The 17,290-nt window shown below is 37.5% G+C and overlaps 1 protein-coding gene across 1 annotated transcript in view; it reads right to left on the bottom strand.

Annotated features, from left to right (window-relative positions):
• Positions 1 to 17,290, bottom strand: part of NKAIN2 (sodium/potassium transporting ATPase interacting 2) — a 1,260,554-nt gene that overhangs the window by 582,854 nt on the left and 660,410 nt on the right. The window contains exon 3 of the mRNA XM_030886723.2: positions 14,592 to 14,672. Within this exon, the coding sequence (XP_030742583.2) occupies positions 14,592 to 14,672 (81 nt within the window). The remainder of the gene's footprint in view (positions 1 to 14,591; positions 14,673 to 17,290) is intronic.

Raw genomic sequence — 17,290 nt, 5'->3', positions numbered from 1 at the left:
CCCGATCAAGGCTCCTGGTTCCTCTTTTCGGTGCCTCTCCAAAGTGACTCCATTTCTTTCGAGTGCCTTCAAATTCCATTCATATATCAATGGTTCAAAACATCTTTTTCAATGAAGACTCACATATCCCAATGTCCACTGGGCTATGACTACATGAAGTGTCTAATAGACATTAGATGTAATGTTGACAAAATAGAGCCATTGGTGGTGCACCCACACGTCTCACTTCCTCCACCTTCCGTAGTCAACCTCTATGTGAAACAGGCGAGAACCCAAGTCTCCTAATAGCTCAGACTACAAACTTGAAAGCCACTCCTTGCAATTTTCTCCTTACACTCAGCATTTAAGTTTATGTTGAGAATACGTTGTTACTCTTGTGTGACTTGGAATCAATCCTGACATCAGGCGATTCAATATGACAGAGCAGAACAGTGAGCCCATAGGCAGCGATCTTTATGAGAACAAGTCTATGAACTGTACATAATCACACAGGTAGGAGCCCTGGTTATGCATGCATTAACCACCGTGAATAGTTCATCATAAACTGAACTTGAGTTTCTTTGTTTTAGGCAGTTTATCAATGAAAACAAACAAACAACAAAATAAAAACTCCTGGGGATAGCAATCCTACTAAATCTCAGGGACCAGTCATCTTCTTTCTGGGAATGACAACCTACTTGGGTGAGTGGAGAGCTTGGGAGAAATAAACATGAAGCGAACCGACCCTGGAGATTCCAGGAGCCCGAGATGTCACGGGCAGGCTGTCTGCACACCCTGCTCAATGGATCATCCCGTCATGGGTTTGCTCTTTTTAGGTCTCCTGGACAAATGTGATATAGATTATAAAGTACAAGAGAGTATGAAATTCAGAAGCCCAATTTCTTCATTAAATATGCTTTGTATAATTATTTACATTTATTTTTTCATATGAGCTGTTTATGGCACCAATAAATGTATGGGCAAAATTATACTATTTGCTCTCTATTTCTAAGCATGTAGTTATTTTATTTCCCTCCATTTTTGATCTTCCTATGTTTAGTAATTCTACAGTTGTCAGCAGAGATTCTAGGGTTTGTGCTTTATTTGCATTTTAGCTTGACTGTTTGATAATGTTTTCCAAATGGGATCATGCCACGCTGTGCCCCTGTAGAGGGATTTTGATCTTATACAATTCTCAAGACAATGAAATCATTCAGAAAAATAAAATGCTTAACACCAGGAAAGTGATCTTAAACCTGGAAAGTGTTATAGCCTTATAAATCACATTTACAACATCTTTTCTCCCCCACCTCTCTAAAGGAAAACCTTAAAGCTGCTTCAACTGATGCCCATAATAAACAATGAACTTAGTCACAGACCAGAGAGCCCATCTTTCAGGGTTAGAAAAAAACCAATGGAATGGCCTTTTCTCGTTATTTCACAAGAAATTAATAACATATAGCATTTCTCACTTTACGTTTCCATCTATTATTTTTCTCCAGATAACATTCTACTGCCTTATTTTGGTTCTCTAAAAACTTGCTCCTGGGTTTGTATTTCTTGAGGGAAGACTTAAAAAGGAAAAATATATAAATATCCAGCAGTACTAATTATCTTATTATTTAGCAATATTAAACTCAGCTTTTTTTTAAATTGAGAAGAAGGAAATAGGAAGCAGAAAGACAAGAAAAATTGGACTCATTATATAGCACACTATGATGCCGCGGTTAGCATACTATATAAATGCCTTACAAAGTAGGTCGTAGGGGGTCTGGGTGTAAAAAATGCTTCATGGTTTAGTTTTAGTATTCATAACCTCTGAGTGCAAAGCGCAAGTCCATCCGTTCTGCAGGCTGCCTGGTGAATTGTGTGGACCAAGTGCACTGCCCCGAGGGTCACAATCCTTCAGTGTCCCTCTCTAGCTGCAGATCTGTTCAGGAGCAATTGCGGAGTGTGACAAATTGTGTGATATTGGTTCCCCTCTCAGGACTAATTGAGAGCACCAAGCTCATTCTCCTTGTGATTCAAATAAAAGATTTGAGGACCTGTCACTAGAGAATTTTTTCTGTCAGAGTAAAAAAGGAATAGAGTGTCCCTGAGGTATCAATGTAGCTACGATGCTACAAAATGCGTCGTTTTTACACTATGAAAAAGATGATATTCCTGAAATGCCTCCTCATTATCTCAGTATTATCTACGATACTACCTGAGACTGTGAACCCCCTGGTGTCCTCCCATCACCGTTAGATTCCTCCCTCTAGGAGGCTACATGCCCTAATGAAGAAAAATTGAAAAAAGGACCTTCTTCTAAAAATGACTGTTTATTAAAGATTCGTCTTTCTCTTTGGACCCCTCATAGCTGCTTTTCTGACTGTAGCCAGCTGTATGCACACTGAGCTTTATTAAAAAGTGGAAAGAGGGGCTTTGAAAGGAGGTGGGAAATGGAACCGTTTATGTGCTCTGTTGGAACTTAAGACAACTTAAACACTTCAAACTTTCTTCATGCAATTCTCAATCAGGGATTTACATATTTTCACTTTCTTTGTTTTGATTGACACCTAATAGCATAGTATTTACCAAACACTACTCCCTGGTTACCTATAGTGTACTGAAATACACTAGATTCAACCGGGTTTTAAATATAAATTTTAAACACAGATCAGAATAGAGTAGGTTTGTTATCATAAGAAAAACCTGAAAAATAGTCATTCATTTATTCTCTTGGAAAATAACCTGGGATGCCAGGGGAAAGGATGGGGGAGGGGGGATTCATTTTACTCCTTAGTATCCCTTGAGTTTTATTTTATATACCTTTCCAAATTTCATCAAAAATCATTTGTCTCTGACTGATTCCATTGGCAAGAAGATGACATGGTGCCCTATAAAGCTAATTTGATTCCTGACATTCACACTTTAGTTTCCCAAAGAGTAATGTTAGTGTTTTGGCCATAGTAACTCAGGTGGAATTAATTCTCATATAAGTACTGACACTATTCCACAAGCAGAGGGCCTACTCAATATTATCTGATTGTAATCTAAAACCATTATTCCAGAAAGGTTTTTCTAAATTAAAAAAAAAAGAACACTATTTCTATATTTAAAGTCATGGGACTCTTAAATGCAAACATATTCATGTAATTTTACATAGCTGGGGAGCTAAAAAAATATGTCTTTTAAATTTGAATTCATAGTTGTAATTTTCAACAAAACTCCTCTGGCCATACCAGATCTTCATTGCCCTGGGAATAGGTCACCAACTTCTGGAATGTAAATGATAAAGGAGAAAAGCATGTAAACAAAATGAACTACAGGCATGGCCACCATGATCCAGTCAGCTCCACCCTGGAGAACAGTTTGGGGAAGTTTCTGAAAGAGTTTTGGATATTCAATGATTAGTGTAATTATAAATTTACCACAGAACCCTGGGTATTCTCGTTTCTTGCTTCGCCTCATGTCTTCACCAGAGTTCGTGTTACTAATGATTCTTGTCGTTGCTTATGCACAAACATCACCCTCCAAACAGAGATTTATGCTTCAATATCTAACCAGAGACCAAGACTTCTGCTTGTTCCCTTGTGCAGGAAGTTTCAGAGTAATCTAATTCTCACTATTCAGAAAGCATTCAATGGACCAACATTCACTGTCTGTTGAAATGTGATCATTCAAACCTCATTCCAAAGGAATAAAGGCTATAATTAAGAAATACTTCCAGGTGATGGATATAATTTGTTAATTTTGAAAAGTATTTGCTGCTTTAGGTTGTGTATTTTGTGCTTGCATCCATCACAGAGTATTGAGTCAGCCCCAGTGGGGTAGATCATTTAAATGACAGGAAAGAAAGAAAAGACCAAAGTGGTTGTCAAAAGAGATTTGAAACTCGGTCTTGAACGTAAAGTAGCTGAAGAGAATGGAGGAGGTGATAAAGTATAAAAACTGAACAGAAATTTTCAGAAGGCAGTTTGAGAAGGTAATGTATTATAATGAGTCAATGTTTGTAGTTATAAATAGTATTAAATATGTACTCATAATTTATATTGAAGAATACAAACAAGACTCATGTGACTACAATGAAGGATTCTATGGGCGAAGTTTTGAATGATTCTGGAAGCATCAAAAAAAGATGGAAGAAACACAAAGCGATTAAAAAGTTAATGGTTGACACGCTAGTGCTTTACGAGGTAGCATATGATAAAGGACTGATTGCAATAAAGAAAGAAGTCCAAGCTGCACTGAAGAAATTGGGAAAACTCACGGGTCTAGGACTTGTGGGCACTGCAATGTTTCCACAATCTTATGCAGCACTGGAAGCACTCACTAATCTATGCTAAAAAATTTGGAGGACAGATATCTGGCCAACTGACAGAAGAGATGCACATGTGCTCACTCCCAAGGACTGTGACCCAACAGAATGTGGACATTATGAAACAATATGATTAACATCTCATACAAGTATAATTTTGCTGAAAATAATTTGAAAATTGTAGCAGTACATTGACAAGTAACTGCCAGAAATTCAATTCAGAAGGGAACATGGTACAAAAGATCGTTGCTGAAGTCAGATGAATTTGGAAAAATCAAAGAATACCAGAAAGGTACTTTCCTGTGTTTTATTGACTACACAAAGGCATTTGATTGTGTAGATCACAGAAAACAATGGATAAAAGTGTGAAAAATGAGAATTCCAGAATACTTAATAATGCAATTTTCAACTTGTAGATAGACCAAGAGATTGTCATTAGAACAGAATAAGGGATTACTGCATGATTTAAAGCCAGGAAAGGTGTGCATCAAGGATGGGTTATATCCTTTCACTGTACTTATTCAATATGTATTCTGAGTAAATAATCTGAGAATCTGGACTATATGAAGACGTATAAATAGTGATAGAAGATTCATTATCACCCTGAATGGTACAAACCTCATTACTGAAAACTAAGAAGACTTAGACACTTGGCAATGAAGACTGCAGCTCTCAGATGGATTATATCTAAGAGTAAAAAAAACACCAACTGGTCCAATAGCCATCATGTCTGTTGAAAATAAAGAAAAATAAAGACTTATTGCACTTTATAAAAGTACTGCACAAGACTGCTTTAAATTGTTAAAAGGCAAAGAGGTCACTTTGGGGAATAAGGTCCAAAGGACCCAAGCCATACAATTTTCCATCACCCCATTGGCATAGATGGCAAAGTGGCATTGCTTTTCACAAGGTTTTAAGCAACAAATTCCTTTTCCATGTATTCTTAGGCTGGAAGCCCTGTTGACACCTGTTCACTTTATATGACCTGCTGGTACATGAAATACCAGTGACACAGCGTCCAGGACTACAGCAACCCATAAACCACCGCCGTATGACATACTGACGAAGAGTGAAGCTTTCGGTATGGATTACACCTCAAAGAAAATCAAAATCCTCACCACTGCACTGATATTAAGGGGCCCTCGTGTGGGAGTGATTATGTTTGGGCTGCTAACCGCAAAGGTCAGCAGTTTGAAAGCATCGCCCGATGTGCCAAAAGAACAAACAAATCTGTCATGATGAAGCACAGTCAGAATGTCCTTTAGAAGGAAGGATGGCAAGACTTTGTCTTATTTTCTTGGGGCAATGTAGCAGGAAATATAGTCCCCAGAACAGGACATCATGCTTGGTATAGTAGTGGGGCAGCAATAGAAGAGGAAGCACCTGAACAAGGTTGATTGGCACAGTGGCTACAACAGTAGGCTCACGCATGGGAACAAGGGTGAGGAACGTGCGGGTCCTGGAGGGGTTTCATTCTGTTGCACATAGGGCCAATACGAGTCAGAATCAAATTGGAAGTACCTATCAACATCAAGCATATGCAAGGTAGACAATATCAAGCATATGAAAGGTAGACAATAAATAAGATGCTAGCAAATTGATATAGTTGAATTAGGATGTTGGTAAAGAATAGTATCATGAACTGCAAGAATAGACAAATCTAGTGTTGACGGAAGAATAGCTACATGCTCTTTAGAAACAGGAATGGTAAGACTTTGTCTCATGTGTTTCAGACATGTTCTAACAGAGATCAGTCCCTGGAAAAGGACATCATGGTTGTAAAAGTAGAGGCAGTGCAAAAGAGGAGCACCATCAATGAGACTGATTGATTCATTCACTAGGTGCAACAATGGGCTTAAAGTAACCATTGTTAGGATGAGGTGGGAATGTGCAGTACATTGTTCAGTTAAAGATAGGATTTCAATGAGTTGGAATCAAAGAGATTGCACCTAACTAGTACCTTTAAATATTCTATTTGGGGTTCTAGAATTTCTATTTGATTCTTTTTATAGATCCCAGGCCTCTGTGACTATTGTTTATCCATTAATATGTTACTACCACATTCCCCTTCATTTCCTTGTCCATAGAAATGAGCTTAAAAAATTCATGGGAAAATTCCATTATATTTTAATTACAGATTTTGTGGAACCCTCTCATATTGTGTTCTTTTCGGTCCTTAAAAAGTGATTACAATAGCTGAATCACTTCTGCATCTATTTCAAGAATGCCCTTTTCTCCACTTTCAGTCAAGTCCTCTCTTTCAGCATGCCCAGCCATTTTTTGAGTGATTGAAATCACATATAAGTAAATAAGTTGCAACATATTTTGATAACCCTACTTTTTGCTGGAGATGTTTCCCCTTCCCCTCAGCTTGAGAGACAGAGGTAGATGAGCACCACAGTTATCTCAACGGGTCATCTCAGTGAGTCGGGATTTCAGACCCCGCAGTACGTACTTTGAGCAAGCTTCTGTCTGGTTTGTCCTTGACTCTCCAGTGTTTTCCTCTCTGGGTTCTAATATGTTTCAAAATAGGCCAATAAAGTCTATTCTGATTTTCAGAATGTTCCCAATTATCTTTTCAGCCCCAGCCCCGGTCACATAGTGAGTCACATGGTGCGCTGCTAACCACAAGGTGAGCAGTTCAAAACTACTCACTATTCCACGGGGAAAAGAGCAGTTCTACTCTGTCTCATATGGTCATTATGAGTCGGAATCAACTCGATCGCAATGAGACTGCTTGGAGACAGGATTCACCAAATGCCGGAACTTGAAAGTTGTCCATGAACCTACTCCGAAGAAGCTTTCTACATGTTCAATGCCTCGATCATTTGTCCCCAACACGAGTTAGCAAATATTCCCTCAATATAACATCTTGAGATCAGCTCTTCTATATGGAGTTTTATATTTCCAGGGCATCACCACCTTTACTTATATGTACTATTTCAAATGCTTGGTTTTTGAAGCTTATAATATATGTACACACAAAACACTATCTTTACAATAAAACAAAATGTGGACAGCTTAAAAATGTTAACTGACTTTGACATTCTGAATAATAATTATTTGATATACTATAGATAACAAATCCTTTTACTCACTGGCATTCATAATATTATGTAACCAGCATCTTGACAAAATTAGCAGAAATTCTGTACGAGTATAATAAAAATTCATGAAGTTTCATTATGATAAGGAATCTCAAAATATATTACTGTAGAATGTGTGACATTTCATTAACTGATGGCCAATCTAGAAAGATTTATGTAACCTAAAAAAATCTAAGAAATTATCCTTTGACCACTTTCATTCATTTTCAAAGTGAATTTTGTCTTTTTTCCCCTCTCCCCTAAGTAAGAAGTGAATAAAAGGAGCTGTAGTCTTGTGGGATGATGACAAATCCTTTTGGACATGTAGAATTTAAGGTGACAATGCAATTGACATGATACCAGCAAGAAGCTGGAGATGTGGGAGTTTAGCTTAGCAACGAGGTCAGGACTGCACATATAAATCTGGTAGACATATGTGTAGAAATGATGGTTTAAATTATGACACAGATGGAATTTTCAAATGAAAGACAGAAAAGCAGAAAGGTTCAAGGATCCTGTTCTTCGCTTTAGAAGTATGAAAATATTAAATATTAAAAATATAATAAACAAAGAAAAGAAAATTATAGAAAGAGCAAAAAAGCAGTTTAGTCCAATGCATTATCAGGGAAAGCAAGAGACGAGAGAGAGTGGAATATGACCAAATTAAACTAGGTAGGTTCATTTTCATGTTTGGGAAAGAATTATATTGCATTGAATAACTAATAGCATGTAGAATGTTTTATTCTCTATATTACAGCCAAGTTTACTTTGATGAATGAGAAACACATTTTCTAATTAGTATGAATTGATTGAAGTTTTCTTAGACTATGTACATTTTACTGTAAGCAAAACAGAAACAACAAATAAGCAAAAATGTGAATTCAATCCACTGTCCTCTTGACATTTGTTAAAGCACATTCTGAGGTATTCCTTTAGTTGTATTTGCAGTGACATTCTTAGTATGCAAAATACTGTATTAATACATAAAAACACGATCACAACCGATTGATCTCAATATCACAATGGTACATATGAAGCCACAAAGGCAGAGTTTGATCCAAGCATTAGTTTTTATTGGGAAGATAGCATGGAAATATAAAATATATCTCTAAAAGAGTAAACAATTTTGTTACAAAATAAATAAACCTGGGAATGACACAATAGTACATTGTTCACCTTAACACTTGTGTATGGTTTTAAGAATGTGTTCCTTGTTTTCTACAGTGTATGACAGATTTTACCTTTTTTACCTCTCTCATACTTTCACATGAGTGAAATTGTCCTGAGAGATTAAATAGGTCACTTCTTACATGTTCTTTTTCCTTCTTTTATATATATATATGTGTGTGTGTGTGTATGTATGTATATATGTATATATATAAATTTTTTAAATGACAATTTATAGCTCCATCATTTAAGCCAATATCAAAATTATTCTAAAGAAATCACTTCCTAGAAGCTGCTCTTAAATGCGTTGGTTCAGAATTATGAATTTCACTAGGTTTAATTAATTACTAAGGCTTTCCACTTCCCTAAAGAGCTACAGTCTTGGAAATCCACAGAGCCAGTTCTACCCTGTTCTATAGGGCACCATGAGATGTCATCGAGTGCATGTCAGTGAACTTGGGTTTAAGATATTTCACTAGATATGTTTTTGGTAATAAAATGAAAGCTAAAAGATATGTACTTGCATTTCTAGTACAAAGGGCTAACTAAAACAAATTAAATTGAGTTATTTTAGGTGTAAAAGATTCTGTGATATGATTGAATGACTGACATACTGAATTATATGCTATATAAACTACTTGCCAATAAAACAGTTGAAAAATAAAAAGAATACCTTTGTTATTTTTCATGTTCACTAAGTTTATTGTTTTATTTGTAAAGGTAAGTACTATACTCACTAAATAAGCTTTCTCAAATTTTGAGAAAATGAGATCTCAAAATAGGCATAGAAAGAAAAGCATTAGAATATAATTTCAGTCTAAAATAAATTTATAATCATATCACTTCTAAATACAAGTCTTTGAGGACAGCCAGAAGACCATCAAGTTTCTGTCTATTACTACTCAAAAACTATAATGTGAATCTCATTTATTACTATATAATGAGTCTCATAGACCAAGTACCATATTATTTTTATTTTACTTCTAACTGTTTATGAAATATAAAGTTAAAAATTAGTACCAGTCTATCTGTTGTTCTGTCCATATAAATTAATTTATTTGCTATCTGAGATTCATTAATATTTCTCCATATTTCATATATGAGAAAAAGAATCCCAATTTCTCAGAATACTATAATAGAACATTACTATCAACATGAAGGAGCACTGGTTGCACAACACTGAAAGCACTGGGATGTTAACCCAAAGATCAACAGTTCAAACCCACCAGCCACTCCATAGGAAAAAGACAGGGCAGTTTACTTCTCTAAGGAGTGACAGCCTTGGGTATCCTTTCCTGTGGGACACATCTACTTTGTCTTAATGACTTCCTAGGAGTTGGATTTGACTCAATGGCAACAGAATTCTTATTTGCATGAAGCCTTCTCCAAAGTATTAATCTAATAGCCTATGCCCGATTACTTAATTGCTCAATGGCAATGAATGCCTACAGTAGTAGAAGATACTTTGGATTACAAAATTAATAGATTAATTGGATGTCTATTAAAATTCCAATGCAGGAAGTAGCACTGAAGGATGCTTCTGGATGTTTAGTTAGAGCACAAATATCTAAACCATTTAATGTAAACAATGTGAAAATAATTATTACTCGAAGCTTATGTGCTGTTTGATATTATATATTTTACTGCATTCATGGAAACAGTTAAAAATCTATTTCTCTAGCTGATTGTTTCCTTCTCCCTCAATCTAAAGGGGATAATAATTAAAACACAGTAATTAAAATGTTAATAATGATTTGGGATTACATATTGGGTACAAAAGAAAACTGAAGTTCTAACAGGTTAATCTTGTGTATCATATTCTTGTAATTAACTCATTTCATTACTGAATATACACATTGGGTTGTTTAATGATGCTAATCTGTTTGTGTTGCTCCTCAGCATAAGGCATAGAGATTAATAGAGAACGTAGGGAAGACATTGGAAAATACCCAAAACAAAGTTCAATTTCAAAACAGTTAACTAAAGTTCCTTTTACTGTTGCTTAACATCATAGTATCACTTCTTGCTAATATTCACTATGAAGCAATAACAACATATATACTCATGTAGAAGCTGAGTTTCTCAGCACATTTTTAATACAGTTTTTGCGGTAAAATTAGGTGCTTCCACTGATATTCGGGTAGGCTTATACTCAAGTATATAAATACAGTATGGAAATAGGCCTCAGTTCGATATAAACATCGCTGAATTTCCTCCACGATTCTATTCCCCATGCTTCCTCCGAAGCCAACCACAGTGACCCATTCACAAGACAGACCCGTTCAAGGTACTCCAGGTTCTCTGCCGAGTGAGGAAAAAGAGTGATTCTATTTTGCAGTCCCAGTATTATCAGCCACTCCAGGCATCCCGTTTTAAAATGTTCTTGTATCATTATATTTGTCAATTGTTTCTTTTTTGACACTGTAGAGTGTAAGGCGGTTGCAGCAGAGAATTAAATGGTATTTGTACCCACCCAAATTTCACTGCCATGTTTCACTTACAATGACTTTTTAGCAACAAATAGAATTGCCTGATAGTGTTCCCAAGGCTGTGAATCTGTATGAGAAACTGCCATGTTGTTCTCTTACAGAACTGTGAGTGGATTTGGACCCTCATGTTTGTGGTTATCAATTGAGTACTATAACAGTGGTGCATGAGCCCTGGTGGTGTAGGGTTTGTGAGTTGGGCTACAATCCACATGGTCGGCAGTTCAAAACCACCAGCAGCTCCACAGGAGAAAAATAAGGTTTTCTACTCCCATCAACAGTTGCAGTCTCAGACATCCACACGGGGTTGCCATGAGTCCGCGTTGACTGCATGGTAGTGAGTGAGATAACAATGGTGCCCCCAGCACTTTGGTATACATACACCTTTCTTAAACTCTTTGAGTACAAAAGAGAGAAAAACCGGTCATGCCACCTTACAACTTTGCCCTTTATGGGTTTCTTTCGATTATTTGTTAAAAGAAAATTATTAAATTTTCATGTGCTCTGCAGAGCTAAGCCTTGGTTTATAAAATGAAAAGAAAAGGAAATATGATTAACTGCTTCATTGCCAAAGGTTAGTCATTCCTTCTCAGCGCTGGGAAAATTCTTAGTCCTTTGGGTTTCAACTCTCATATACGATAACGTTTTTGGGTTGGACCTCACTGAGATTTCCAAGCCTCTATGCAAAGTCCTAAAACCTTCATTTTGCTTTATTTGTCTTTGTTCGGGTCTTGCCATCATCACGGGATAGAGGTGAGTACGATTGCAAACCCTGTGTGAGCCAGCTTGGCTCAAGCCTTTCTTTATTTATAGAAACATTAAACAAACAAACAACCGAAAAACTTCACTGACATTGAGTCCATTCTGACTGCCGGTGACACTATAGGATGGGCCGAACTGCCCAGTGTGTTCCGGTGAGAGAAGAAAGGCCCTTCTCTATCTCCGAGCGCAGCTGACCTCGAGGGAAGCAACCCAATGCCACCAGCGCTCCACAGAAACATTACACAAACTCTGATTTAATCACTGTGGATAATAAGTCGGAAAACCTGCCTCAATTCTGCCTTCTGACAAATTTAGATGGATTTTTTTAAACATTGAAAATATCCATTAAAATCACTCGACTTTGGAATTTCTCTGAGCTAAGTGGATCATAGACCAGCAGACACGTAGAAACCGGGTCAGGAAATCGAGTCCTTTGGCAGCCGTGGAAGCATTTTCCACCAACCTGGCCCTGCATGGAAGAGGATGTGAGTTTTAAGCAGCAATCTCAGCGCTGCTGGAACAGTTGAGTTTCAATGGTCGCGGCGCCTTCCTGAAAGAACTGCCAGCTACCAGCAGTGGAAGAAGGATGATGTCCTGTAAGAATCACGGGAATGCCGTCCCCCAGGACTGATCTGGCAGAAGGTCGTGGCAAGGATGTGTGTAAAATCTCACCATCGTGCCACAGGTCCCGGAAGCCTGGGCTCATCCTCACACCATAATGTCACCCGCTTAGTTTATCCTCCCTCTTTTGACATTAAACAAATCAAGATTATTTCTGCTTGATATAAAACTATGTCTCCCAGTTAAATAATAAATGAACATTCATAGAAAATGTTCTCTGTACCCTGTGTGGCTCGTGGATGCTGGGTTGTAAATATGTATTACTTCTCCCCACAATTCCTTTGTGCCCCTATAAAATATAGTCTGAAAAGATAGTCCCTGGATTGTCCTTTGTGCTATTTTGTGTACATGTGTGCATTTGCATGTGTGTATAAAGATTTAAAGCCTTATGAAGTAAATGGAAATTTTATAGTTTTAAAAAATAACATCCTTATAGGGCTCTTCTTCTTCAAGAGCCACTGCCATTGAGTGAATTCTGACTGCTAGTGATCTTAGGAGAAGACTAGAACCGCTCCCTAGGGCTTCCAAGGCTGTCCTCTCAGCGGGCCTAGACAGCCTCCTTCTCCTGCAGAAGAGCTGCTGGGCTCATGGTGTTGCCCTTGAGGTTAGCAGTGAAATCCAGAAACCACGATTCCACCAGGACTCCTTGTCGCATGACAGAGCTCTAAGAGAATTTTAACAATCCTTCAACCAGGTGGGCATACTGGTGACGTGTGGAGCTGCAGTTTGAAACTACCAGGTTAGCAGTCTGAAATCACCAGCCACTCCTTGAGAGAAAGAAAGGGCTTTTCTACTCCTGTAAAGAGTTATTGTTTCTGAACCCCTAGGGACAGTTTTTCTGTATTGTATGGTGAATTTCATTTGGTTTTTGAGTTTTAAAGTTAATGTAAAGAACTGCAAGTTCACACCCCTTCACAAAAAACAGTCACAATTACTATCACTTTAAATGGAATCCTGGATTTAACTTATTTTCTATTAATTGCACTATAGTAGGAAAAAAAATCAAACACAGCACAGAAAATATAAAGAAACAAAATAGCGAGTATTCAAAAGTATTCTCTTGATTACATTTGAGTAATTAAAATTTTTTTCTGTATTAAATTATCTCTCTCTTTAGTAATGTTCTTCATTAATTTATCTGCAAATAATACATTGCTACACGGGTCTACCAAGAAAGTGTCTATTGGTGCCTTATGTAAACTAAGATATTTCAGAATTCCTCTGTAAGGTCTCACCAGTGGGAGAAACCTATTCTGATTCAAACATTTCCATCCTTCTGTGTTTTACAAGCGTGCTGCATGGTTATTCTACTTCATTATTGTGTTAAACAGAGAACTTGGTGTGTGTTTGACCTTATTCCTAGACTCGCGACCATGGGCTTGGAAAATTAGCCCTATTTTGAGAAAGATCTCCATTGTTTCAAGATAGAAATATTTTCAAATGCACGTTTTCTAGGCTGAAAATGTGCCCCTGCAATGTCCCTCCATTAAAGCATTGTCATAAAAGGGGCTACAATATAAGATGAATCACACCAGTATCTGGCTCTTCTCTGTGCCTGGAGGTATCTGTAGATAAGAGCAATCAGGTTCTATAGACCCACCGACTGTAAAATGTAGCAACACCCTCTTCTGACATCTGTTGCTGATACTTATCAAAGATTACTCCCCTGGAGTGGGCTCAGGGGTGTTCCAGGGCAACTAGCAATAGATCAAGATGATGATTCACGTCATTGCTTGTTAATCATGCACCTGCTTATGATGCTGGCCATTGACTATGTAGTATGTTCACTGGATGATGTATGTGTCTTTGGAAAGATCTGTAAGCACGTTATCTATACCAACTGGAAAATCCACCCACTCTCTTGGGCCTGACATTGGTTCAAGGGGCCCTGTGCCCTCCTCTCTGTGGCTATTGTCCACACACACAAAGTCCGTCCTGAGGATCTGTTCAAGTGTTAGGGCCGCCACACTCCACACACAATATTTCATTTGGGTTTTGTTTGTAAAAATATAAGGTGGATTTTGTGAACACCAAGCATATCTTTGATGGAATGAAACCAGAAATACATATCAGAACATTTTAATTTTGCCATCATATGAGGTGCATCGAAGTGAAAGAGTGAGACTCAGTGTTACGAAGAGGCTTGACAACGCACCACAGATGTCTTAGCAAACTCAGATGGTCCATTACCTTAGAGAGGTCCCCAGCCTCCAAGTAGAAGCAGACAACAAACACGTTCCACGTAACCCAGAGGACGAGCCAGACTGCGTACTGTAAAAAGGCAAGAGAAAAATGACCCATAATTAATTTTTATTCAGCTGAGCAAGATCGATAGAGTTTAAAGGTTCAAACACCCAAATCACATAATGATTGTGAGATATTGCATATTATTTCTTTCTAAGACACCATACTAAATGCGCAGTATCCTCTTTGACATTGTTTCCCTCTTATTGCAATGGTCTCTTGCAGTAACCAGTTCACACTTGCAGAAAAAGCAAGTTAAGGTTCCTAGACAAAAGGAAGAGCCTGTACTTCTTTAACTGGTAAACCATTGTCTGCTAGACATCGAAAGAGGAGAAAAGAAAATGGACCTCTAAGAAGCACATGAAACACAAATCATAAAAAAACCCACTCATATCTTCCTTTTTCAAAGGCTCCCACATGTAAGTTGATGCACAACAGTTTCTGCAAGTAACCTAGCTCTCCACCTCAGTCCCTATGCCTCTGTCTTACCCAATCAGCTTCTAAGTTGGCTTGCTTTTCTTCCTTGTTGCCTCCTTTTCATTTCCCAGCTCACCTTATTGTATCGTCTCATGATCTTCCATTACAGAGGCCATCTAGCTATTATCTCTAATTTCATTCTGTTGTCTGTTCAATGCATCCTCTACACTGATGATAAATTATCTTTCCAAGATATAGCTCTGGTCATTCAGTCAACTACAATTTATTAAGGACCCAGAAAACATGCTAGGAGATACTGAAATTACAAAGAACAGTGAGAAATTCTGTTTGATGTCAAGTGATGGAGATAAGAAGATAAATGACTATTATATCTAAGAGATACAGATATAAATGGTTTGAACAGAAGGAAAGAAGATCGAATGAAGCATGCATTGCCAATTCAGGGAAAGGTAGTTCAAAAGAGGTAATATATGTTTCTCTAAAATATATATAATCAGATAAACTGGGGCATTTGGAAAGGCTATGTTTGGAGGACATTGCTAACTAAGGAGACAGGATATTTGAATAAAAATAAAAATAAGAAAAGATGATCCTATATCATTTCTGTTACTTGTCTGTCAGCTTGTCATACTGTGGTGGCTTGTGTGTTGCTGTGATGCTGGAAGCTATGTTGCTGGTATTTCACATGTCAGCTGAGTCACAAAAAGTAAACAGGTGTCAGTGGAGCTTATAGATAAGGAACAGACCATGAAGGAGGACTCGGCTACCTGAATACGAAGAAGTAGCCACTGAAAAGCTTATATGTAGTGTCAGTACATCATCAGCTACTGAAGGCCTGATGAATTTAAGCAGAAGATTGTCAGAGATGCGGGCAAAGGGTTGGTCCCTTGGATCCTAGGGCATTCAAAATGTGACTTAGGTAGAGCTGATTTCTGAGTGGAGTCCACCACGGTAACTGGAGTCAGGAAAAACCTGTAGGAGTGGAGACTCGATCTTAATTTGCTGATGGGGAATGGCTCAAGGTAAGGAGAAATCACTGCAAAAATCTACTAATGATTGGAATTAAGAATGTACAAATTACAAATCTAGGAAAATTGGAAGTGATCAAATATGAAACAGAAAGCATAAAGATCAATATCCTAGGGATTAGTAGCTGAAATAGACTAGTGTTGGCCATTTTCAAGAATAAAATCATATGCTTTATTATGCTGGGAATAATACAATCAAGTGGAATGGTATTACATTCATGTCAAAAAGGATATTTTGGAATCTTCAGGAAGAGACATTGGAGAAGCTCAGGATCAGCAGGTAAAACCTGGTCAGGGGCTGACTATGGAATAGACCATCAATTGCTCATAGGTAAGTTCAGAATAAAGCTGGAGCAAATGAAAACAAATCCATGAGAGATACTACCTTGAGTCTATTCATCCAAATCTTGAGAACATCTCAAGAACAGATCTGAGGCATGGAACACTAATGACAGAAGATCTGATGAGGTGTGCAAGGACAACTAGAACATCATTCTTAAGAAGAAAGCAAGAGTCATTAAAATGACAGGAAAGGATTAAAAACTCAGAGTAGGTGTTAGAAGAGACTCTGCAATTTTCTCTTAATCATAGTTAAAGCACATGGAAGAAGTGATGAAGTCAAAGAAATACATAGAAAATTTAAAAGGGCAGCTTGAGAAGCAGTTCACAAAGTCAAAGTCAAAAATTATAATGAAATATGTAAAGACCTAGAGTTGTAAAATCAAAAAAGGGCTAAGAAGCTCAGCATATCTGAAATGGAAAGAACTCAAGAAAAATTTCAAGCCTGAAGGGGTAGTATTGACAGATTCTTTGGACAAAATATTGACTGATACAGCGAGCATCAAAAGAACATGGAGAGTATGCACAGAGTAATAGTACCAAAAGAACATGGAGCATATGCACAGAGCAATAGTATCAAAGAACATGAAGAATATGCACAGAGTAACAGTACCAAAGAACACGGAGAGTATATACAGAGTAATAGTACCAAAGAACATGGAGAGTATTCACAGAGCAATAGTACCAAAGAACATGGAGAGTAAGCATAGAGTAATAGTACCAAAGAACATGGAGAGTATGCACAGAGCAATAGTACCAATGAACATGGAGAGTATACACAGAGTAATAGTACCAAAGAACATGGAGAGTATGCACAGAGCAATAGTACCAAAGAACATG

The sequence above is a fragment of the Echinops telfairi genome, unplaced genomic scaffold (assembly GCF_000313985.2).
Source record: "Echinops telfairi isolate 266 unplaced genomic scaffold, ASM31398v2 ScPeMD7_3533;HRSCAF=4204_0, whole genome shotgun sequence".
NCBI classification, from domain to species: Eukaryota; Metazoa; Chordata; class Mammalia; order Afrosoricida; family Tenrecidae; genus Echinops; species Echinops telfairi.
The sequence above is the reverse complement of the archived record's forward strand: the minus strand, read 5'-3'. Positions and strand labels throughout refer to the sequence as shown.